This window comes from Neopelma chrysocephalum, unplaced genomic scaffold, assembly GCF_003984885.1.
Source record: "Neopelma chrysocephalum unplaced genomic scaffold, ASM398488v2 Primary Assembly neopelma1_319, whole genome shotgun sequence".
Classification (NCBI taxonomy): Eukaryota; Metazoa; Chordata; class Aves; order Passeriformes; family Pipridae; genus Neopelma; species Neopelma chrysocephalum.
Window position 1 is genome coordinate 607,954 of NW_020897981.1, and position 23,144 is coordinate 631,097.

Sequence of the window (23,144 nt, forward strand, 5' to 3'; positions counted from 1 at the left end):
GGTTGAACTGAACTTGTTCATTCTTTTAATTTGTTAAAGGAGCTGGCAATGGCAATATGCAAGGACCGAGGCACATGCAGAAGGGCAGAGTGGTTAGTATTAAAAAGTCATTATTTTTGTACCCATATATACCTGTATATTTTGTACCTGTATATTTTGTTATATAATTTTTGTTTGCTTTCTTAAGATGATTTTTTTAACTGAATGATTGCCTTTAAAAGTGAGATTTTAGCATTTATATGGAAATATTGAACCTTTGGCATAAGATTAGGGGTTTGTTGTGCCAAGGACTCTACAAAATGTTTAGTCCAAAACTGTACAGAACCTTCTTAAACATTTTCTAATGAAGCAGTGGGAAGTTCTGGGCCTTTTCTATGTGCATATTGTTTTGGTTACTACTGAAGATTTAAAAATTAAAAAAAAAATACAAATCAAACAGAGCCTTGACAGACTCTTTAAGTTTACTGGTACACTTGGATCTTTTCATACTGTGATCACATGCTTTGTCTTCAACAGGAAACAAGCAGAGTTGTGCACATCATGGATTTCCAGAGGGGAAAGAACTTGAGATATCAGCTGCTCCAGCTCGTTGAACCCTTTGGGATAATTACAAATCACCTGATTCTAAACAAAATCAATGAGGTGAGTGGGGCCCTGTGTCACTGCTGGTGCTGCTGGTTGGTGGCTGGAACTGTCTGAGCTTTGGTTTTGTAAAAGCACTTGCTCAGCTACCAAGTGAGATGATATCTCACCACAAGGTCTTGTAGGCAAGGAAGAGTATGTTTCTAGAAATGCTGTACTACTGCATTTTCACTTAAATATTAAAAAATCCTTTTTGCTGGTTGTTCATAGCTTTCTCAGCAATTCCACATGCTGTTCTTGTTTCAGTAAAATCTGAAAACTTACTTGGTCTCAGTTTGTATTACACAGTGTCATATTTTGAAGTGTGGAAAAAACCAGTATCATAAAAGAGAAAAAGCAGGAAGCAATTTAATGTTCTGAATCCAAATCTAGGTGGAATGTAAACAAACCGAATAGTTCTGTTTGTGCACCTAAATAAAGTATGTGAAATTCATGCCAAGTTCTGCAGGTCAGTGCATGTTGTAATCAAAAAGCAGTTTTCATTTTTGATGCAGCTGTTTTGACAAGAAAGCAGTGAAGAGCTTGATATGTGAAACAAAAGCACTGAGGCCTGAAGGAGCAGTGCTTCATTTATTTTGTATTATTTCAGGCATTTATCGAAATGTCGACCACTGAAGACGCCCAGGCTGCAGTTGAATACTATTCAACAACACCTGCCCTGGTGTTTGGTAAACCAGTCAGAGTCCACTTGTCACAGAAATACAAGAGAATAAAGGTAAAACATTCCTGCTTTTTTTTGCATTGCCTTATTTTAATCTGGGGCAGTCAGTGTTGTGAGGTGGCTGCATTTAAGTTATTCCTGATTTCTGTACTTCTGAGCTGAATCAGCTTCAGCAAGGGACAGTCACCCATGTATATTTTATGTAGTATGTCTTCAAAAAACCATCATTCCCTTTCAATTCCAGAAACCTGAGGGTAAACCTGACCAAAAGACTGAGCCCCCCAAACCAGAGCTTGGTCGTGTGATTCACCTGAGCAACTTGCCACACTCGGGGTACTCTGACAACGCCGTGCTCAAACTGGCTGAGCCCTACGGGAAGATCAAGAACTACATCCTCATGAGGATGAAAAGCCAGGTAACTCACCTGGGAACACGTGTGTGAGCATTTGAAACTTGAGGTTTTTATCTGTGAGGAAATGCTGGGCCGTGAATTGGTTTGTGTGCAGACTTTGTGCTCCAGCAGAGCGGTGGAAATGATCTGGGGGCTCTGTGTAGGTGGGATTTTGCTCTGGAGCTTCCTGTGAAATGTCCTATAACATGAGCTGCTTTAAAAACAGGAACAGGCCTCAGCTGGGAAAAAGATATTTTAGCATTGATGCTTATGCAGATTTCTTGGAGCCCTGGGACTGTTTTCTTAGGGCTGAAAGACCATTACCTATGAAACAACAATATTCCACTATTCCATGTTTCTTTCATTTACCCTTTATTTTTCATTCTTTAAAACTAAACAAAAGCAGTCCTGCTGTGGCTCTCTAGCTTGAAAAAGAAAGGTTTGAAGGCAGCGTATTGCATGTGTGTAGTAAAATGTTTTGGATGTGCATGGACATGATTTCTGTAAATACACAGGAGCTTAAACTATTTAGTTCTAATTTTTTTTAAGCTTTACTGTCCCAGTTAGTTGTTCCCTTGAGTTAAATAGGAAATTCCACTGCCTTTTCAAAGAGATGAGTGCCTGCATCCCTTAATGCCACACTTGTGAAGTGAAAAATTACTAGAATCTTTTGTGTGACCCCTAGGAAGAACTCCCTGACCTTATTTCACTGGCAGAATGAAAACCTTTGCTGTCTAAGCTGGCTGCAGAAACAGGTTTCAGCTTTCTGCCAAGGATACTCCAGCTCATGGAGTTGTTTAAATCTTGTTCAGCAACCTTAGTGTTCCATAGGTTTGTTCCCAGGAGGAACTCCTCCCAAAGCTGGGCTTACAGACCAGCAATTGCTGCCTTTTGTTTCAGGCTTCTCTCAAAAACCAAAAATAAAATAGCATGGTAGTTTCTCCTCTCCCCTGGAATTCCCAAGTACATAAGCACTAAATAAGAATTTCGCTGTCCGGATGCTTTTTTTATTTAAATCACATTTTACTTTATGGTGATATTTTTGGCAGATTATTTAAAAGCCTGTTTAATTTCAGAACTCTCTATGGCACAAGTGGTACTGAATTGAAAAGCTGGGGTTATAGAGTACTTGGATAAATTTTAAAGTATTTGGAGAGGACAGATATAATTAAACCCTTTAGTATTGTTTCAGTGTTTGGAAATGCAGTGTTTTAAGTTCAGTAGCTTTGTCTGCAAATGTGTTTTGTGTTTTACAGTCCTTTTTAATGTGTGTTTTAATCTTTTCAGGCTTTCATTGAGATGGAGACCAGAGAAGATGCTTTGGCCATGGTGGAGCATTGTGCCAACAAAGCACTTTGGTTCCAAGGCAGATGTGTGAAAGTGGATTTATCTGAGAAATACAAGAAGCTGGTGTTAAGGGTAGGAAGTGTTCTTAGTTTTTTAATTGCAGCTGAAGGTGTGAAGACAACCATCACTTATGAGAATTCACTGTTGCTTGTAAAATGAAGGGGTTTGCTTTAATATTTTCTGGCTCCTTAATGCAATTTCTTGGCACGAGAGTCGTGTTATGAGGCCTAGAACAAACTTAAAGGATTTTCCTCTCAGATGAAACAAAACCCAAACAACTTCTAGAATCCAGATTTTAGAGTAAACTGTGTTGATTTTAATTAAAATGGCTCCATTTAGAACATGCTGTAATTTGGAGGGAGTTTTTTCTCCCCTTCCTCTGAAAATGAATAAGCTTTGTGAAAACTTATGATACATCAGAACTGCATCTCTGCATGTGCAGTTCATACAAGGGAGGGACAGGTTCCTGAGGGGTTTTTTACATAACACCAGGATAATGCTTCTGCAGGTATAAGAGTTTCTCCATCAGAGTGGAACACCAGGTAGAAAAGCAGGAGAAATTTGAACTGTCAAGCTGTCTCCTGAAAACATGAGGTTTCTGCTGTGGAATATGAAGAAATCTTACTGTTGCACATGATCATCCAGCAAAATGAACACTCAATGGCAAATTCAAAGACTTCAGCAATGCACTGAATAAATTTCTGTGTTACTGTCTACAAGTGACTTTCCCTGTTCAGTAACTCATAAAGTAGTGAAGTGCTGGGGGGTTGCTGAAGGTTTTCCACTCATGATAGGGAGAAAACAGAGTAGAACTGATCTGTGCCAGTGCCTGCACCACGTTGTATCAGTTCCTAAGAAAGAGCAATTGTATGTGAATATTCTGGAGCAGGATATCCTATTTCTTTGGTATTGAATAACTGATAATTACTGTGAGTAAAGGCAGGGTATATCTAGGTTGGTCAAGTCCTGTCTGAAATAAGAGTTTACTAATGGCTTGGTAGGTGGGTGTGGTACAAGAGTCCCTGGGGGTTAATGTAACTGGGAGCACTTGGCTGCATTGTGCTTCTGAATTCATGCTGCAACACTCATGCAAATCTTACTCTGCTGTCACTCACAGAGTTCTTTAACTGTATTTTAGATTCCCAACAAAGGAGTTGAGCTGCTGAAAAAGGATAAAACCAGGTAATTTCCTATTGTTAAAGCATACTGTTGTTTAAAAAAATATGTAAATACCTTATTCAGGGCACGGAAATGGCACAAAAGAGTCGGGTGAGCTTTGAGATCAAGTTGTTTGTTGTGCCCGGAGATGAGCTGTGTCTAATATGCTGCCTACCCTCTTCCTCTAAGGATGGAGATTTTACAGCCTCTCTGGCTCCTCAGGAAATCCTTTCCAGTCCCTAATTAGCCTTGCCTTCCTGCAATTTAAACCCACGAACAGTTGTCTTGTCTTGTAAGGATAATTTCTCCTTGCAGCAACCTTTTGTATGCTTGAAGAATGGTGTCCTTCAAGGTTTCCCTCAGCCTTCCATTTCCTGAACTGAAACACAGTATTTTTCAGGCTTGTCTAGAGAAATACAACCTTTTTTTTTTTAAAGTAATTTCTGGGCTCTCTCCAGGTTTACAAGCAACAAGTGTTCTTTGTTCTTTACAGAAAGAGAACGTATTCTCCAGACAGCAAAGATTCTCCCAGTGATAAGAAGTCTAAAACAGAAGCTGCTCAGAAACCTGAAAGTGGCACTACAGAAGAAAAAGTGAAAGAGGAGAAACAAGAGGATCCTGCTGAGCCCTCAGGTGCCAAAAGTGGGGAACAGGCAGAGCAAGACGAGCCCAGTTTACTCCTGGAATCCGAAGATGAGCTGCTGGTGGATGAGGAGGAGGCAGCAGCACTGTTAGAAAGTGGCAGCTCAGCAGGAGAGGATGCAGATGTTGCCAATTTAGCTGATGTGGCTACTGAAGAAAAAAAGGACACCCCTGATGATGTCACAGTAAAAACTGAGGGGGGGAACGCTGTGGCCACTCCAGCAGCCAAGAAAAAGCTTAAAAAGGTAAATCATACAGTGAGGCACTGAGTGGGGGAAGCCCTGTCTGACTTAGGCAGCACACCGTGTATGTTGTAGTGCAGAGCATTTTCTGTGGAGGAGACACCTGTCTGAGGAGAAACGGGTGTTAAAGCTCCTGTGAAGAAGGTGGAAGATCCCACCACATGCAACTTGTCACTGAATCAGTTCTGAATCCCTGGTTCTGTTTTGACAGAAACCTTTCACTTGTCAGACTCTACCCTGTCACCTCCTGGGGGTTTGCTTGTCTCTCTTCACCCCTTTTTTTTAATTAACACTGTGCAGCCAGGAACTGTTTTCTCCTGAGCAGTTTCTCAAGGCACTGGTTGTTACCCTTGAGCACAGGGCACAAAATAATGTACTGGGGACTTGAGGCTAATCTAGACTTGGGCAGGGCTGTGTGTACCGAGCCCAAGAGGTGGGCCAGGCCATCTGTGCTGAGCCAGGGCCCCTTTCCCACTGGAGAAAGAAAATATTTGCTTTCAAGGTGTCTTAATCACAGGCTACTTGCTGTGATTTCCCTTTTTCTCACCAGATGATCCCACACTCTCATGGCTTCTATGTCCTTCCAGGCTGCTTTGTTAATCATACTTCTGTGGAGGAGTGTGCAAAGTTTTAGTAACTATTGACTTGGAATGTTGTTTGGCAAGAAAGTAAGGCCTGTTCCTTATTAATGAATGAAGTGTGCATGGATTTCAGTTTTGAGGGATCCTTTAGTCAGGAAGCTAATTAATTACATGGTGCCAGGAGTAATGCTGGCAGTGCAAATGGCATTAGTGTTCCTTGTTTCTTAGTATGTGGGTGCCCACTGTGATAAACTGCCTCAAACCCAAACTTGCTTCCTTGTAAACCTACATTCACAAAGTTAATGCTGGTTTAGTCCTCCTCATGCTTGCTGTTCAGCATGTGCAATAATGATGTCTTCATATCAGAGGAATGTCTCCAAAAGTTCAGAATTTTAGACAGTCACTCTTAATGAACCTGAATTTTAAGAGGCCTCCACAGTTTTGGGTGGTTTGTGGGGTTTGGGTTGGGTTTTGTTTCCTTTTGTTGGATTGTTTTTTTTATTGTGGACACTCTAAGCTGGTTGAAAAAGAGCTTTTAATTAATTTTTTTTAAATGAACCTTCATACCATTGGTGGGCACAGAATAGTTCTGGTAAGATTTTACCTTCTATTCAGGCATGAATTTGAGGATCTTGTGTGACTGTCTCAAATAGAAACAAAACCTGTGCATTTCAAAATGACTTTCACTTAAAATTAAAATATTCATGTTAAAAGGAATTTCAGATTGAGAATTTCAGTATCTTTTTGCTCTATTCTTAAGTTGAAATCACATGTTGATATGATGAAACAGTGGCCCCTTATGGTGCCAAAAAACCCAATGATTCTGAAGTGGATCCTTGTTTCTGGGGCAGTGGGTACACAAAGAGCTTGTTTGAGTAACAGTTTGAATGAGGGAGGCAGGTCTTGAAGGAAGAGCTTGAGCGTTTTTCCAGGGAATTTGGAGAAAATATTTCTCTTCTTTGAGAGAGTTTGAGGGGAACACTTCAGCATAAGCTGACCTAAGGGCCCCGTTTTCCCAACAGCGCTATGTGGGCGGCTTCCCACGGAGCATGGAGGGCTTTGTGACCCTGGATGAGGTGGGGGACGAGGAGGACTCCGATCACCAGAAACTCCGCAAGTCGGGCCTGGCAGGGAAGGCAGGAGTCAAGAACGAGGATAGTTTGGCAGAGATCAAGGTGGACAAGATCGAGGAGCCAGAGCAGGAGAACGAGATGTTGGAGAACGGAACGAAAACCGAAGTCACCGTGAAGACCGAACCTGTTGAAGCTTCAGATGCCACCACGGCGCAGGATGCTGAGAAAAATGCCCAGGAAAACACAGACCCCCAGGGTGAGCAGGAAACCAAGAATGTCCAAGAGAAACCTCTCGTTCCAGATGAATTTAGGATTGGGCCGTACCAGCCAAACGTTCCTGTTGGTAAGGCTGCTTCCATTTCTTTTCCAATACTCTCTGTGCATTGCAGTAGCATTTCTCATTTCATCTGACTTTTATTTTTGGCAACACATTGCCCCATAGCCTTTCATTTTAGGGTTTCCCCTTCTTCCCCGTTCTTCACTCCTCCCCTAACCTGAGTATTTTCTTTCTTTTTTCCCCTTTATTTTCATACAGTTCTCCATAACACTTTCCTTAGGCAGAAATTAAGTTGAAAGAGGTGTATTTTAGCAACACAAATTCAATTACTAGCTCAAAGCACAACAGTGGTAACAGTTTAGAGTCATACTAAATACTCCAAAACTGATCACAGAACATTGCGAGTTCTTTTGAAGGAACCAATAAAATGGACCCTTAATCTGAAAGGTTGCTTTTAAATTAAAAAAAAATACAAAAAAGCCTGCACATATTTAGTTATTACTAGGCCCTGGCTTGACTAAACTAAAACAAGGACTTTTTAACGATAAAGCAGCTTTTTAATGTAAAGTGAATTATGCTTTTAAGATTTAGCTGAAATGACATATGAAATTAAAAGAAATGATGTAGAGTAGATCTCTTAGTTTATTTTGTGGTGTTTACTCCTCTAGGTGTGAATTATGTGGTACCCAAAACAGGGTTTTATTGCAAATTGTGTTCCCTGTTCTACACAAATGAAGATGTTGCAAAAAAGACCCATTGCAGCAGCCTTCCTCATTATCAAAAGTTGAAGGTAAGGCAAAAACTTGTTCATTTTAACTGGCGTGATTCTTTCTGGGGAATAGAATTCAACGAGACCGGACTGAGGACAAAAAATACCTTTCAGGCAGGGGAAATTGGCTTATTCTCTATCTTTTAACTCCAGGTAGACCTCTCAAAACTTCATCTTGTGAAAATAATATGCAGAATACACAGCTTAGAGTTGGGCTTCAGCATTTTTTTCCTGTAAATTTGGATTAAAGAGGGAATTCCAGTTGGAGTAAAGACCAGGCTTAGAAGTAGCATTGCAGACTAAATACAGATGGCTCAGATCCCTTCCAGTTGTCCCTTCAAGATTGTTTTTAACCAATCAACAAAGCTTAAGGTGAAGTTTTTATGTGTTTAAAACCCCCAAACATTTGCAACTTCTGATTTTGTGAGCAGTTTTTCAATTTTCTAACTGGATGAGGTATCACATGATTGCATGGCATGAGTGATAATGCTGCTGCTGTATCCTCTTACTGTGAGCTGCTTTAAATATCACCTCTAGGAAAGGGCTCAGTGCTAAACCAAATTCTGATAGTCATGCAGTGTTGATGGATTTATATCAGAAATGGATTTATAGCAGTCCATCCCTGAGCTGAGAGCAAACCCCAGGGACTCCACAGAAGAGGAAGAGATGGCACCTCAGACTCCAAACATTTGCCTTCTCCTTGCAGTAGCAGGAAACCCTAAATAAATACAGGGCCCAGGAAGGCAGATGGCACAAAAAAGCAAACAACATTATCAAGAAGTAGATCAGGTAATCAGTTCCCATGCAGGGTCTCTTAGAAAGAAATCCCACCTCATCCATCACCATAGTGTTTTTTCTTTTTTTTTTTTTCCATTGAGGTACCAGATTATGGGACATTAAAGCCTTGATAAAAAAAGGGGAGGGGGGATAACGCCAATTTATTAACTTTATTGCTTAAATGAAACATGAGTTGCTTTGCTTGTTCCATGGCACACATGACTAGCAAGTTGTGAGTGACTGTGTGACATTGGTGGGGTTTGGAATTGGGGAGGGAAGGGGGGAAATGCAGCTTCTGTCTCACTATGGCACTTCTGGAGCTGGGAGCTTCCTTCCTTTGGAGAGCAGGAAAAAATAAATAGGTGAATTGATGTTGCTACCAAATGTCATCAAAGCAGTAACAAATTCCTCAAACTTCCAAAACAACCCTTCTCCAGGGAGGGGGGAGGTGTTTTGTCCCTGCCTTTGTAGGTGGCAGATTCCACCCAGGTAAGTGGCACAATCGCTGTCACAAGTCCATGACAAAATGGAAAGGAATTCCCTTGGCTTGCCAAGAGGAGCTCAAACTCCACTTCAGGGTTGGGAGAAGTGCCAGCCTTGTTAGCTGTGACCTTTGCAATTGATGTTCACAGATGTTAAACTTGTAAATTGGATTTGTGTTTCTATTCTTGATGTTGTGACTGGGAAAAACTCTCTAACTATATCCCAAATATAATTTCTTTTAACAGAAAATTCTGGATAAAATGGCAGAAGACTACAGGCAAAAGAAAGAAGCTTAAAAAGAAGGAAGGATGTAAGGAAAATGTGGCTTTGTTTTTAATGTTAATCTTTTTTAAAAGCAGTACAAGTAGTAGATGAAATACTGTATTCTTTTTTGTTTTAGTGAGATACAGTAGGCATTATAGGTCTGTTCATGTGTTAAATGTTGTAGCAAAAAGCATATGCAGTTAAGTTAATGACAACAATTTGTTCTTAATGTGAGAATGGCAACAAGTTTTGTTTTGACACTTCAAGCTATTACAGAAAAAAAAAATCCTGCACCCTCGTGGAAAGCTCATCTATGAGAAGAAAACCTTGTTCAAATGAGATTTACTACTTTCAAGCTTCAGAAATTGTCTTTCAATTCCATTCTGAATAAAAAATGAAAAGTAACACTGTATTTTTATTTTATCTAGAACATTCCATATTTTGGTCTGAGCCTAGCAGCTATTTAATTTTGAGAGTAAGGCTGTCATTGCATTTCACTTTGGAAAAGTCTTTAAATGTAAGTTGCATTTTTAAATGTTGAATTGCAATTTCTTTTAACGTCACTGCTGTTATCTATAGCAAATAGGGAAAATTAGTGATTAGCCAGCTTTATAACTTTGTGACTTTTTTTCCTAAGCTCTTGCTAGACTTTCCTATTCAGCTATTCCGTGTATTTTTAGTGAGAAGTAAATGCCCATTCTCTCCAACCAGTATTATTTCCTTGAGCTCTTCCTGCTTTTACTTGAATCTCGTTGCTGTTGTACATCTCTTGGTTTCTCAAAAGCAGCATTGGAGTCCCGAAGTGGACGAAGGTATCTTTATATTCTCCATGTGGAATTTTTCATACCCGCATTTTAACACCGTTTTCTGTTAAAATCTGGTTTTGTCAAGACTCTTTAGAACTGTGCTCTTAATGTACCTGCACATGTGAGATGTGAACAGGAATTTGCATGTGTAACCTGTGTTTATCTGTAGTTTTTGTTATTTACTGCTTATTTGTGACTTCAGGTTACTAAAGTGATTCCCAATAAACAAAGCTAGGCCACAGTGGTTTGTTATAGATGTTTGGCATGTTAACCAGTGTCTGCTAAACTCTTGATCTGTGTCATGTCACCACACTGAAACTCCAGCTCTTGAAAATGTGCATGTTTTAACACCTGTGATTCAGCAGCTTCCTGCATAACGTTTCTTTCTCTTCCCCAAACCCTCTTGCCTTCCCCAACAAATTAAAATATCACTTGTTAAAACCCCGGTAAGTATATTCTGCTGATGGTTTTATTTCTGCAGTTTTGGGGTGTTTTCATCAAAGCTGAAGTTCAAGCCACATCCCCATTCACATGGATAAAACTGGCTGGGGCCAGTTCTTCCAGCCTGAGCCTCCACCAGTGAGGATTTGGGGCTTGAAAGGGTTTAGGATGCAGGAGGCTGAGTCTGGATGAAGCTATACTGTAGTTAAGCAGACACAAGTTGTGTGGAAGTCAAGCCTTGATAACTTGTGTTCCCAGCTGTGACTTTCTGTTGCATCCCCCTAACAAAGAGGGTGCAATCCCTTAATAAAGCTCCAGCCATCTCTTGCTGCAATGGCAGCAGTTTCTCTGGGGCCTTTGTGGAGTGGTGAAGTGCTAACGAGCAGCTACTGGTACAGATTTTATTTAAATAGCATATCCAAATTATAAAATCTTGCCATGCAGTGACTCATTCTTGCTCTCGTGCAGAAATAAGTTACTGCTCTGTACACGACACTCATTAGTATGCTGGATTTTGTTTGGGTTTGTATGAAATGGATTAAATGTCAGGCAGTGACATAACCTTACAGCTACACTGCAGCTGAAAGAAAGCACAAATTCTAAGTCACAAGGATGGACTTGGAGCCCCACTTATGGTGGCATTTGTCACTCATCTATCACCAGAGGCTGCTGAGTCCCTCAGCCAGGCCAGGCCTTGGCTGCAGAGCAGTCACTTCCTTCTCTCTGAGGGTAGCAGTTAACTATTTTGAAGGTCTCCATTTCCCCCAAGCATTTTAAGTTCCCTTAGAATGTGCAGTTGAAATGAATACACCAAAATACTAAATTTAATTTTTGTAGTATTTTCTTAGCTAATTTTAGCTTTTCTTAGCTAATACCTGCATCTTAAACAGCTCTGCACCTTGTCTCCAGCCTGACCTTTTTCACTGCAGGAGGGTGGTACATCATGTTTAGTGTCTAAATGTAAAGCACTCCCAGGTGTAAAGTGGTTGTGGCACAGTCCAACTTCAGAGCCCAGAAATCCCTGGCTCTGGTGGCAGCAGCTCTTAGTACCTAAAGCAGGTACTTCAAAGCCCTGGTCACCTCTGTGTAAATCTCACCTGTACCTGTGCACCAGGATGCTTTTATACATCAGAAAAATAAGTCAAACCCACTCTGCTTCTGCAAAGTGTCTTCTGTGTCCACGCAGAGGTCAGAGAGAAAACATCCCTTACCCTAATTCCTGAGGAAAAGGTTTCAGAAGAACTTGATCTTGAGGACAGATGCCAGACACACATATTGGTGCTATGGGCTGCTTATTATTTGAAATAACTGTATCTGTATTGTGAAGGAGTAAGGAAATGTTGGGCTCTGCAATTTACCTGCCAGCTTCCATACGTGAATTCCAGCAGGAGTAACCCTGGAGGGTGCTCTTTGCTGTGGAAATGAGTAGAAAGAAAAGCCTCTGGTAGAGATGAGAAAAATCACATCCTGCTGGATTTGTAGAGCTGGAAGTTGTTGTGAAACTAAGAGTAGGAAGAGCATAGTACTGATCTTTTTAATGATGATCCTTGCAGGGGTATTTTTGCAGTAAATGTGTGACAGGCCCCGGGAACAAGCTGGTGACCAATAAAATCGGTATAAACACATTATTCAAGGGAGAATCGCTCCCCAGAAAATCCTGTAGGGTTAGTTGTCCCTTACTAAAATTTAGGATGAAGGAAGGAAAGGGCTGAGCAGAGGAATGCTAATGAGATTCTTATCCTCAGATAGCCCTGTCCTGATTCCCAGGCAGCCTAAAGGGGTGGGTTTGATGGCAGAGGAGCCTTTCTAAGAGTTTGGCCGAGCTCACTGACTAGGGCTGAGCCTAAAAAGCTGCTCATGTCTGGTAACCCCTTCACCACTAACAAATTCCAGGGACTCCGGTGCCTGTCCACTGATTCCTGTCACTGACACACACTTTGGGGCTTTGCAGTTGCACCTCGAGATGTTTTTGTGCCACACGTTTCCCATGTTACAGCTGGGGCAGGTGTCCCGAGGGGGTTGGTGACTCCAGATTTTATTCGTTTCAAACTTCGATGGCTCTAAGGGCCTTTGACTCCCTTGGTATGTGGTTTCTTTGCCTCAGGGAGGTTGTGAAGCTCGGCCTGGAAGCGACCGAGCCTCGCAGAGCACCGAGGGCAGGGGTGGGCAGAGTGGGGCATGAGAGTCATCCCCACCTTGTCCTGAGAAGAGACTAAAAATTGCTTTTTCAGCACGTTTGGTAAATGGGGTTGAAGCCTGCACACACAACGTGGGTCCCAGAAACTGGGGGGGGTGTTTGGGGACCCCCTTTTATGGGCACCGGGGGATGTTCAGGGACCCCTCAATGAGCACCGAGGGGGGTTCGGGGATCCTTCAGTGAGTACCGGCGGTGCTGGGGACCCCCATTTAGAAGCACTGAGGGGTGTGTGGGGACCGCTCTCTGAGCACCGAGGGATGTTGTGGAACACTGCCGGCGCCACAAGATGGCGGCCGCCCCGCCGGCCTGCTGTTCCCGACGTGCCCAGCGTGCGCCGCGCGAAATGGCCGCTAGGCGCCGCGCGCGGGACTACAGCTCCCGGCACGCCCCGCGCCGGGTAGGCGCGAAAAAGACTCCGCGTCCCGGCATGCCTCGCGCCGCCCCTCCCCATTCCCACCCCACACCTCCGAGGGCCCGGCCGGGCGCGCGCCGGGGAGGGGCGGGGGCGTGGCGTGCGCGCGCCGGCGTTGGCGGAAGTGACGCGCGTGCCGCGGTGTGTGGCGGAGCGGGCCGGGCCGGGCCGAGCGCGGAGCCGAGCGGGGCCGGTGGGGCCGGTGCGGCCGGGCGGGACACGGCGGAGCGCCGGCGGCTCCTCTGACACCGCAGGTGAGCGCCGGGGGACGGCCCCGGCTGGCTGGGGGGGGCGGAGGGCGCCGCCCCCTCCCCTGAGGCGGTGCCGCCGCCGGGCCGCGGCCTCCACCCCCCGCGGCGGGGCCGCCCCTCGGTATTGTCTGCGGCGCCATCCGGGGCCTGCGGGGGCCGCCGGGCCGCAACAAAGCGGGGGCGGCCCCGGGACCGAGACAGCGGCACCGTGAGGGGGGTCTGACACACGCTGCTCCCACAGACACCGCCTCGCTGGTCCGTAAAACTCAGCGCAGCGCTCGGAGGCCTTTATATCATATATAAACCCGCGCCTCGCGTGAAATGATTAAGAAATGCGCCTATTAGACGGGTTTAATGAGCTACGTCGATAACTGTGCTAATCTAAACTGATAAGGGGGAGCTCGGCCACACTGCTGGTTCTGGGAGGAATCACCGCCTGATAAACAACTCGCAGGGCTGTAAAACGCCTTTCCTTAATCTTCAGCGGCCACTAAACCCCTCACGTGTTGCTCTTGGGTGCTTGAAGCAAATATCTTCATTTTTTACTCCAGTTTTTGCTCAGTTTTTCCCCTCGCGGGTGAGGCCCGGGGCGCTGTGCGGGTTTAGGTCTGACCTCACCTCCGGAGTGGGCGGTGGATAATCTTCTTTCGTGACTGGGTTGTAAATGCAGAATCTTCAGTCACAAAGGCCTGAATTTTAATGATGGTCGGGCCGGGACTCTTCGTGGCTGTAACTGCAGCAGAATTCAGGGAAACCAGTAAATTAGGGATGTTGAGCAACGAGCTGCACCCTCCATACAGGAAACAGAGTTCACTGAAAGCCCTGTTGTTACAGGATTTGTAATTTCTCATTTAATTCCTAAGATAAAAATCCTTTTTTTTTTTTCATGTCTTTCCTTCTGCACTTGGAGTGTTTTTCTTGCCTCACTCCCACTCCCCACCAAAATCCTGGAGTAATTTGGGTCAGAACCTCACAGGGTGTCCCTGTGGCAGAATCCTCCCTGTTTTCTATTCCTCAGCACTACCAGTGTTACATTTCCTCTTCCAGTGTAAGGAGCTTTGAGCTCCTCTTCTTCCCACCTACTCCCAGATGGAAAAGGTGTTATTTTTGTTCCCAGCAGTGTAGCCTGGCACTGGGTTTGTTTTCTGCAGCAGCCTGCCTAGATTGGGACTTTTTGCAAGTCTGAAGTGGCATTTGGCTCTTCCCCCTCAGAATTCCCTGCAGCTCCTGACTGAAATGTTGTATCCAACACCAGGGAAACAGGACCGATCTTGTCCTCACACGTGATCACAGAAAGCAGCTCATCCGTGTCTTAAAATGTAGGGATGGGAAGATTTATTTGTTTTATTGGAAGCTGCAGAAAATGAAATCAGGAGTGTTGTGAAGGACTGGCCTGGGGATTCCTCACTGTTCCCGCAGGATAAGTGTTGGTTGGAATGTTTTCCTGTGGGAAATACATGAGTGGGCTTGGGGGTTCATCAGAAAAAAATCAGATATTCAGGTTGGGCCTGAGGTGCTGCTGGAACCTCCTCATCCCCGTTGTCCTGGGGCAGTGATGGACAAAGCTGGTTTGGTCCAAGCTGGACTTCCCTCCCCTGCCTCCCAAAGCTTTAGCTTGTGTTTCGTGGGAAGGCTTCAGGAATGGGAAAAGCAGCCCATGATTCAACAAATGAACCTTCCAAGCTTTTACAGAAACAAGTAGGGTTGGTTTGCTGGTTTGGGGTTGGTTTGTTTTTTTTTTAATTATTTTTACCTTTCTGACTTGTCTGGGTACAGTCACCTTTGTGCAGGAGCTGCCTGAGTTCCTCACACTGCTGAGGCACTTTCCTTCAGGGGAATAGGAATATCAGATGAGCTACACAAAGGGAAAGGTGGAAAAGCCTGCCAGAGAAAAAAAAAAAAAGAAATTAAGCTTTTTAGGCTCTATTTCCTGCACTCCATCCCATGTGTTGGCCTGGGAACAGCTGAAGTGGCTTAAAGCAATTTCAAGCTTGAATTGGGATGTTAAATGCACTGTCCTTTCCTGTTTTATGTTAAACGCTGCCAATAATCCTTAGCAAGTTTGTTTTGAAAGAACATCAAAAAGAACCTGTTTTCCCTTGCTGGAATACCAGGGATCTGCTCCCATTTGTGGCACTTCCCAGGGAGCTGCAGTGACTTCCCATGCTGGGGGTTGCCTTTGATTTAAAAACCTGGAATAGAGCAGGAATCCAGGCAGGTTCCCCCTTCTTCGTGCTTTCCTTAATGGGTCCTTTGGATGTGGCAGGTTTTTGACCTGGTATTATCAAGAATTTTGACCCAAAACTTGCATTAATTCCTTAGATAACAGGACCAAGTGGAATCCAAAGAGAAAATGTGAGGTGTTACATGAGAAGCCCTTGAACTGTAATTAAAAGACGAGGCTGTAATTTGACACCCCCTTCTCTGAATTAGTCACTCTTTGATATGCAGGCAAGGAGCTAAAATGGTGTTTTGAAAATAAAATAAAAATATTTTCCCTCTCTGCTGCATCCTTTCATTGCGAATTTTAGCACAAGAAAAACACTGAAATTTGGGTGGTTTTTTGAGCTCCTTGCCTCGCTTTGTATACTCTTTTTAAAAGAATTAATACTAGCAGGATCAGTATCCAAAAAATACTCAACTTTTGCAGCATTGATCTCTGTACTGGAGCAGGTACAGGAAGGGCAGCAGTGTTGTCTCACTCACCTCAGAACACACCAGGATTTGTGTGAGCAGCCCTGGGGCTCTGAGCCCAGGGTGATGAGCTCCAGCTCATGGCCTGGTGGAGCGGCTCAAGCCATTCCTGGGACAGGGATTCAGGCCAAATTTAGGATTTATCCTGCTTTGGACCCTCACTAGGTGGAACAGACCTCGCTTGCCAACTGTACCTTTGTTCCTGGAGCTCAGGCCTATCACATATCCAGGGCATGCTGAGAGCTCTCCAGGCTCAGTCCATGGTGGAAAGTGAGAGGAGAGGCAGGAACTCTCTTCCAGCGCCTCCTGATGTTGTCTTCACCTGGGGCTCCCCAGGCAGTGGCCTTTGTCTCCCAGAGCAGCTCTGAGAACTTGGCCCTGCACGGGGTCAGTGCCTGGTTGCTTCTTTCCCCATGAGGCTTCCCAGCAGTGAAACTTGGCTTGTGCCATCACACACAACACTCAAAAGTGCTTTGGAAAACAAATTCTCATTTGGAATGTTGCCTTAAACACTTTCCTACCGCCAAGTCCGTGCGCTTCCTGTTTTTTCCTGTCACTTTTCATTGGCTTTAGTGAGGTTTAATTTGGGAAATTAATTTGTCAGTGGACTGTGCACACAATGGGAATGGTGTCAGTGATACTTGTGATCTCGGAGCTCTGCTGCAGTGGGGGAGAAGCTGCCTGGAGCCTCCAAATGCAGGTGCAGCCTTGCTTCCCTGGGGCTGGGCTGGTGCAGGGGCTGAGGGGTGTGCCCGTGCTGACTTGCTGTGCCCCTCAGTTGCAGGTTTGGGATCGGGGTCGCAGCCATGAAGGACCCAAGTCGCAGCAGCACCAGCCCCAGTATCATCAGCGAGGACGTGATCATCAACGGGCACTCCCACGAGGACGACAACCCCTTCGCCGAGTACATGTGGATGGAGAACGAGGAGGAGTTCAACAGGCAGGCAAGTCCTCCCCTCTTCCACAGCCTGTCACTTGCCTGGTCACTGTCTGGCTGAAGGGGCAGTGCCAGGGATTGGCAGCTGGGGTACGAGACTGGCAGTCCTGGGGGGAGGAGGGTTTAGATCAGCCCTGAGAGTCATCCTGGGGAACAGACAAGCCTCCCTTTCTCTGGCAATAAATACTGATTTTCTGTAGTCTCAGTGGAAAATACAGGAGGTACAGCATGTTCTGATGCATCCATTAATTCCGTACTCCTCCAGGAGGGAGGGGGAAAAAAAACTGTTGACAGATGTGTGTGGTGGTTGGGAAGGGCTGGGCCGGGAGCTGGACGTGTGTGGGCATGCTGGCTGTGATAGTCCTGAGCTGGTAATTCCAGGTGCACAGCTGCCTCGGGAGCAGCACTGCTGTTCCACAAGGAGTGGGAGGACAGAGCTGTTGGGTGACAATCCTGCCCATTGTTTAGTACCCAAGTGCCTTTGAGCTGGCCTTCTCCATGGGGTGGGGAGGAAGCCTTCCCTTCCTCTGCCACCTGGCATCAGGCCACCATTCCCTCTCCTGTGGAGGCTGGGAACAGCCCACCTCATTCCATGCCCCTTTCCCATTCCCACCATGCTCTGTGCACTCCATGTCTGTGCTCCGGCAGCTGTGGCTGAGCTGCCAACATCAGACATGGCAGCAGCTCTCTGCAGGGGGGCACTGAGCTCATCTAAAGTCAGGTGTGCTCCCAAAAACTCTATCCCCTTGTGCATTGTTTCCTGTTTGGTGGCTTTTTGCCCCTGGGAACTGTGCTGTGTTTGGCAAATGGGGTGTGTAGTTCTCTGGAGCTGATTTTTCAGGCACGGACTCCGTTGTCAGAGCAGAGGAAAGGTGGGAGCGTGACAGGAGAAGGGACATCTCAGGCAGGCAAACACCAGTGGCAGCCTGGTCACCACCTGCTGCAGGCACAGCCCTCTGGGAGCCTGAGCAAGTTAAACTTGGGCTGGAAAACACCAACAGGCAGTGCTAATTTCCAAACATTTAGGGAATTAAATGTTATTTAGTACTCCAGGAGCTGCCATTGAGGCACCTGTAGGGGTACAGGCTGTAACCAAACCCCAGGAGCTGGGCAAGCCCTGCTGTAACACGAGCCTGTGGCTGTGTGCCCACGGTGTGCAGGACAGAGGCAGTGCCATCCCACTGGGATGGATGGGAGGTGCCATCCACACCGGAGTGCTGCTTTGGGGAAGCACTGAGTCAGCATTCCAGGCGGGGCTTGGAGTGCCTGGGCAGTGGCTGGGAGCACATGGTGATGAGTCCCTCTTCCCCAGAGCACCAGGTGAGCTCGTGGGTGTGTTTGCCCCACGGACAGGGACGCAGATTTCACAGGAATCCTGAATTCTGGCATTAGCATTTTCGGTTTGGTGTTTGTGTAGCTGAATTTCTGCTCCAGGAAATTTGAGGAGGTGTTTGATTTCAGAGTGAAGGACAAATAGGAAAACTTGTTTGAGCTTCCACTGGGTGAACTTCTAAATCTGTCCTGAATCATTTTTCCACTCCCTAATGTCTGGGAAGTCATTCACACCAGCTTCTGTTTCCCGGCTTTCCAGTGCTAAGCACTCTGATGCAGGACTTGGAAAACTTGTGGGATGAACTCCCTCCAAAGCTTGTTTACTGAACAACCAAACAAAACTTTGCTTTAATCTCTGCACTGGTCAGTTCTGCATGGCTTGGTTTGTCCTGCTCTCAGGACAACAGGGCTGCATTCCTGACAGCTGCTGAGATCAGGTGGGGTTCCCAAGGAGAACCACAGTGGGTGAACACACAGCCAAGGAGTTGCTGCTTGTTCCAAGGCAGTGGTTGTTTTCCCCCCAGGAGTCCCGTAGGACACTTTCCTGGGGAGTGTGCCCAGCTGTGTGCGTTGGCACAGTTCCCTTCCTCATACTTGCAGCAAGTTCAGTCCAGACTAGTTGGTACAACTGGAATTTTTGCTTGGAACCAACATTTTCCTTCTCCTTGAGTTCATAATAAGCTGCAAACAAAACAGCTGGGGCTGGGGTTGTCCTCATGCCATTCCCTTTTCCCAAGTTCCTGGGACAAAGCACTGTTAAATGCTAGCTGATGGCCTTCCTGCCACCTGGGCATGGTGCTAGGCTGGGGTCCTGTTGGATAGCTGGGAAGAAGGTCAGCTGGGGGCACACACCTGGGAATAAAAACCCCCCAAGCCGTCAGTAATGTTTGTTGCTGAAGCAGATCCTTCTCTTGGACAGATCGAAGAGGAGTTGTGGGAAGAAGAATTTATCGAGCGCTGTTTCCAGGAGATGCTGGAAGAGGAGGAGGAGCACGAGTGGTTTATTCCAGCCCGTGATCTCCCACAAACAATGGATCAAATCCAGGACCAGTTCAATGACCTTGTTATCAGTGACAGCTCATCGCTGGAGGATCTGGTGGTAAATTCAGTTTCTCCTGTTTCTAAAACTTGAGTGTTTGTCCAAGACTGGGTTTTACTGCTGCTAAGGGCAAGAGAGAGTCCTTTACAGGAGGGCTGAGCCTGTTAAAGGTGCCTGGCTGTGGGGTGGGGTGCGTGGGTAGGGGATGTGTCCTCATGGGACCTGACCTATTTGGTGTTTTTTCATGCCCACGTGGAGCCTTTCCCAGTCCATGGCACAAGTTCAAGAGGCTCTGGGTGTGTGTGGGGTTATGAAAGCACACAGTGAGAGGGTCACTGGGCACCTCTCACTGAGCCCTGGCCCAGGGTCTGCTTGGGACTGGGAGAACTGTAGAAATTCTAAGGAAGGGGAAAGCAGCCAAACTGTGATATTTCCCTCTTTTTGCTGTCTGACTTCTGTCCAGAGCTTAACTCAAAGGAAAAGGCAGTGTGTACTTATTTTCCCTCACAACTCAGAAGTACTCTGTTCCTGATACAGAGTACAAAACCCACACCATCCTGTCACAAAATTGCTGTGGGATTCAGATGCAGACTCCGACTTTTGCAAGCTAAAACAGCTTCAGGCAGCAGTTTCAGACTCAATTAAGAACAGAAAAGCCTAATCCTCAGTTTCTTTGTGATAAAGAGCTCATTTTGAAGGTGCTGGTGCCCACCTCCTAACTGCAGGACACTGGGCAGCAGCAGCAGCTTGCCAAGGGGGAGGACAGGATAGTCACAGACACAGACATGTAAAAAATCAATACACTGTTCATACACATTAAATTCCCAGAAGTGGCTGAAGTTCCTGGAACAAGTCACCTCTTGCTTAAATAAGCAAAATTAAAAAACCTCATGGCACGTTTTAACAGCTCAGCTTGAGAAAAGGCTATTTCAGCATGAGGGGAAGCTGCTGTGTTGGGTGCATGCCTGTGGTTTGCTGCTTATTCCCTGAGCCCTCCTCTGGCTGAAACTTCAGGTGGAGCTGAGGAAGGATGGATAATTCAGGGAGTAGCACATGGGAGTGGACTTTTCTTGGCATCATAGACTGCTGATAAATGTATGCCTGAGTGTTCCTCTAAAACTACTGACTGTTCCTGATGCTCTCTGCCTCTGATTTGTCTTCAGCTTGAAAATGGAAGATGAAAATAATGATTGAGCTCGATGTCTGTTTTTCCCTTCCTCAGGTCAAGAGTAATCTGAATCCAAACGCAAAGGAGTTTGTTCCTGGGGTGAAGTACTTAAACATTTGAGTAGACTGGGCCCTCTTTTGGTGGATGTAGCACAATTTCCACACTGTGAAGCCAGTATTAGAAGATTTAATTGTAAAAGCTCTCTCTTCTTGTCACTGTGTTACACTTATGCATTGCCAAAGTTTTGTTAGTCTTGCATGCTCAATAAAAGTGCTGAGACTGTTATTAAGTAAATCTGTCAAAAGTTTAATGGAAACATAATCGGGCCTGGCTCTGTGCAAAGGAGGCAGTGAGGTAAGAAGCACCAGTCGAGACAAAGTACCACGTTAATAAAACCTTCTGCAGACTCTGACTTTTTAAACAGGACTTGGAATTTGCGGTGAATGGTCTGTTTTTACCTAAAAATGTGTTAACTGGTGCTAGCTTGCACCTGATGATGCCTTAACTTCCAAATGAAAGTGAGGAGATCTGATTGTTATGCAAATTAGCTAATGTTCCTTTGAGGTATCAGTGTTGTTACTAATGTTGATTTTCCCCTTACAAAACATGCTCCTGGGAAGCAGCTCGAGCTTTAACCCAAATCGTGAGCTTTAACCCAAATCTTACAGACCTGTACAGAGTCATAGATCTCAGCTACTGAACTAACAGCCAAGTGATTGGGAGGAAGAAATTCCCTGTACTTTGCAGTGTGTTCCCGCGTTAGAAACGTTCCACTTCCCGATGATGTTCAAGGAATGTGAGTTTTCATCACAGTTTCTTCCAAGACCCCGGTGCCGTACATAGCACTGCCTATGTAACCCTTAGCATCCGACTTTCCATAGCTGGATTTAACCAGGCAACCCCCAGCATTAGTGATTTGAGTGGTGCTTTTCCCTTGCTTTGTTTAATCATCACTACACGATAGTCTACAGCACAACAACTTTTTGGGGGTTTTTTTGGTTTTTTTGGTTGGTTTTTTTTTTTTCCTCTTTTAATAAAGCTAGAACAGTTTTGGCTTCTTAAACTTCATATTTGGGTAGGTTAAGCTGCCATACGTGTTCAGTGTGAATAGTGTTTAAGTTGAAAATATTGTAAAAAAATTATATTTTTTCAAAAATATTTAAAAAAATAAATAATAGTAGAACTGATGTGGTGGCTGTCTCGTGAATGGGCATCTCGCACGGGAACTCGCTTGGCAGCGCCTGCAGAGAGGGCTGGCACTGGATGTGGTGCCTGGAAGGCTGTGGAACCTGATGGCCCAGGATCCTGGATGAAGCTGGACTCTGATCTTTTCATGGAATCACTGAACTGTTTGGGTCGAAAGGGACCTTAAAGATTCATTTTGACTCCCTGCCATGGGCAGGGACACCTTCCACTTGACCAGGTTGCTCCAAGCCCCATCCAGCCTGGCCATGGACACTTCCAGGCATGGGAATTTCTCTCTCCTCACGCTCCCTGTGCTCCCCCTTCGTTCTCCCCGTGACTGATCCTGGCTCAGCCCCACTGGCAGCCCTGGGAGCACCTCATGGCTCCAATAAAGCTGCTCCTGGTGCTTGGCATGGGCACAGCGTGTGGTGGCTGCAACAGTCCTGTCAATTCCTGCTTCCTAGCCGTCCATGAATCATGGAATATCCTAAGCTGGACCCACAAGGATCACGGAGTCCAACCCTGGCCCTGCACGGCACAGCCCCAGCCTTGCTGTTGATGTCTTTTGGGTTTAAGCTCCGATTAAACCAAACGGGAACACCTCAGGAGCTGGAGCTCTGCGGGGCTGGAGGGGGAGGCAGAGCCTTCCCGCAGGTGTTGTCCTGCAGCAGAACCACATCGTTTGTACTCCAGGAGGGAGAACTCCTCCCTCGTGGGGGAATTCAGGCACATGAACCCATTTTACTGTTGCTCTGTGAAATGTTGCTGCACTTATCGTGGGCTCTGCCTTCCCTACATTAGAGCTGGCCTTCCCAGAGCCAGCAGAACTACCCCAGCATTCCCACTGGAGATGGTTTAGAGTCGAGCACCTAAACACAGAAAGGCAGGAAATAACACACCACTGCTCCACAGCCGATTTTTATCAGGAGTGGGAGAGTTTCACCAGCGAGCCCTGCGCGGCTGCAACTTGTCCATGAGCCTCGGCCGGTCCATGGTCACCTTGGGGTGGTGGCAGCTGAATGCAGCAGCCAGGAGCCAGCATGTGGAGCACCTGCCTGGCCGTGGGCTGCTCTCCTGACATTGGTTTTATCACCCTTCCATATCCCAGCCAACTCCGGGATGTTTATTGGAGAGGTCTCTCCACTGGGATGGAGCTGCTGCTGTCCTGTCCCTGGGTTTGGGATATGACTGGAGCAGAGGTTGGTGGCACCCGGTGCTGAGGCTGCTGCTGAGCAGCACTTGCACCACATCCAGGCTTCCTCTCACTCCTGCTCCAGCCCCAGGAGTGGGCTGTGGGGACAAGAAGCTGGAACAGGCCTGATCAGCCACCTCTGTGCCTGCAGGTGGGGACCCACTGCCGGCACCAGGCAGTGTC

At 45.9% G+C, this 23,144-nt stretch overlaps 2 protein-coding genes across 5 annotated transcripts in view; both read left to right on the plus strand.

The window, feature by feature from the left end:
- Positions 1-10,563, plus strand: part of MATR3 (matrin 3) — a 28,085-nt gene extending 17,522 nt beyond the window's left edge. For 3 of the 4 annotated variants that reach the window (XM_027705085.1, XM_027705087.1, XM_027705084.1), the window contains 10 exons: positions 40-92; positions 517-642; positions 1,232-1,357; positions 1,548-1,718; positions 2,982-3,113; positions 4,180-4,223; positions 4,693-5,086; positions 6,687-7,080; positions 7,683-7,804; positions 9,289-10,563. In XM_027705085.1, the coding sequence (XP_027560886.1) occupies positions 40-92; positions 517-642; positions 1,232-1,357; positions 1,548-1,718; positions 2,982-3,113; positions 4,180-4,223; positions 4,693-5,086; positions 6,687-7,080; positions 7,683-7,804; positions 9,289-9,339 (1,613 nt within the window). In that variant the 3' untranslated portion in view covers positions 9,340-10,563. The remainder of the gene's footprint in view (positions 1-39; positions 93-516; positions 643-1,231; positions 1,358-1,547; positions 1,719-2,981; positions 3,114-4,179; positions 4,224-4,692; positions 5,087-6,686; positions 7,081-7,682; positions 7,805-9,288) is intronic. The other variant, XM_027705086.1, reaches the window with a different exon arrangement.
- A 2,749-nt stretch (positions 10,564-13,312) lies between these two features.
- PAIP2 (poly(A) binding protein interacting protein 2) lies at positions 13,313-21,771 on the plus strand. The gene is made up of 4 exons (XM_027705108.1): positions 13,313-13,417; positions 16,887-17,052; positions 19,297-19,476; positions 20,639-21,771. The coding sequence occupies exons 2-4, from the start codon at positions 16,915-16,917 to the stop codon at positions 20,702-20,704; spliced, it is 384 nt and encodes a 127-aa protein (XP_027560909.1). The 5' UTR covers positions 13,313-13,417; positions 16,887-16,914; the 3' UTR covers positions 20,705-21,771.
- The last annotated feature ends 1,373 nt before the right edge of the window (positions 21,772-23,144 follow it).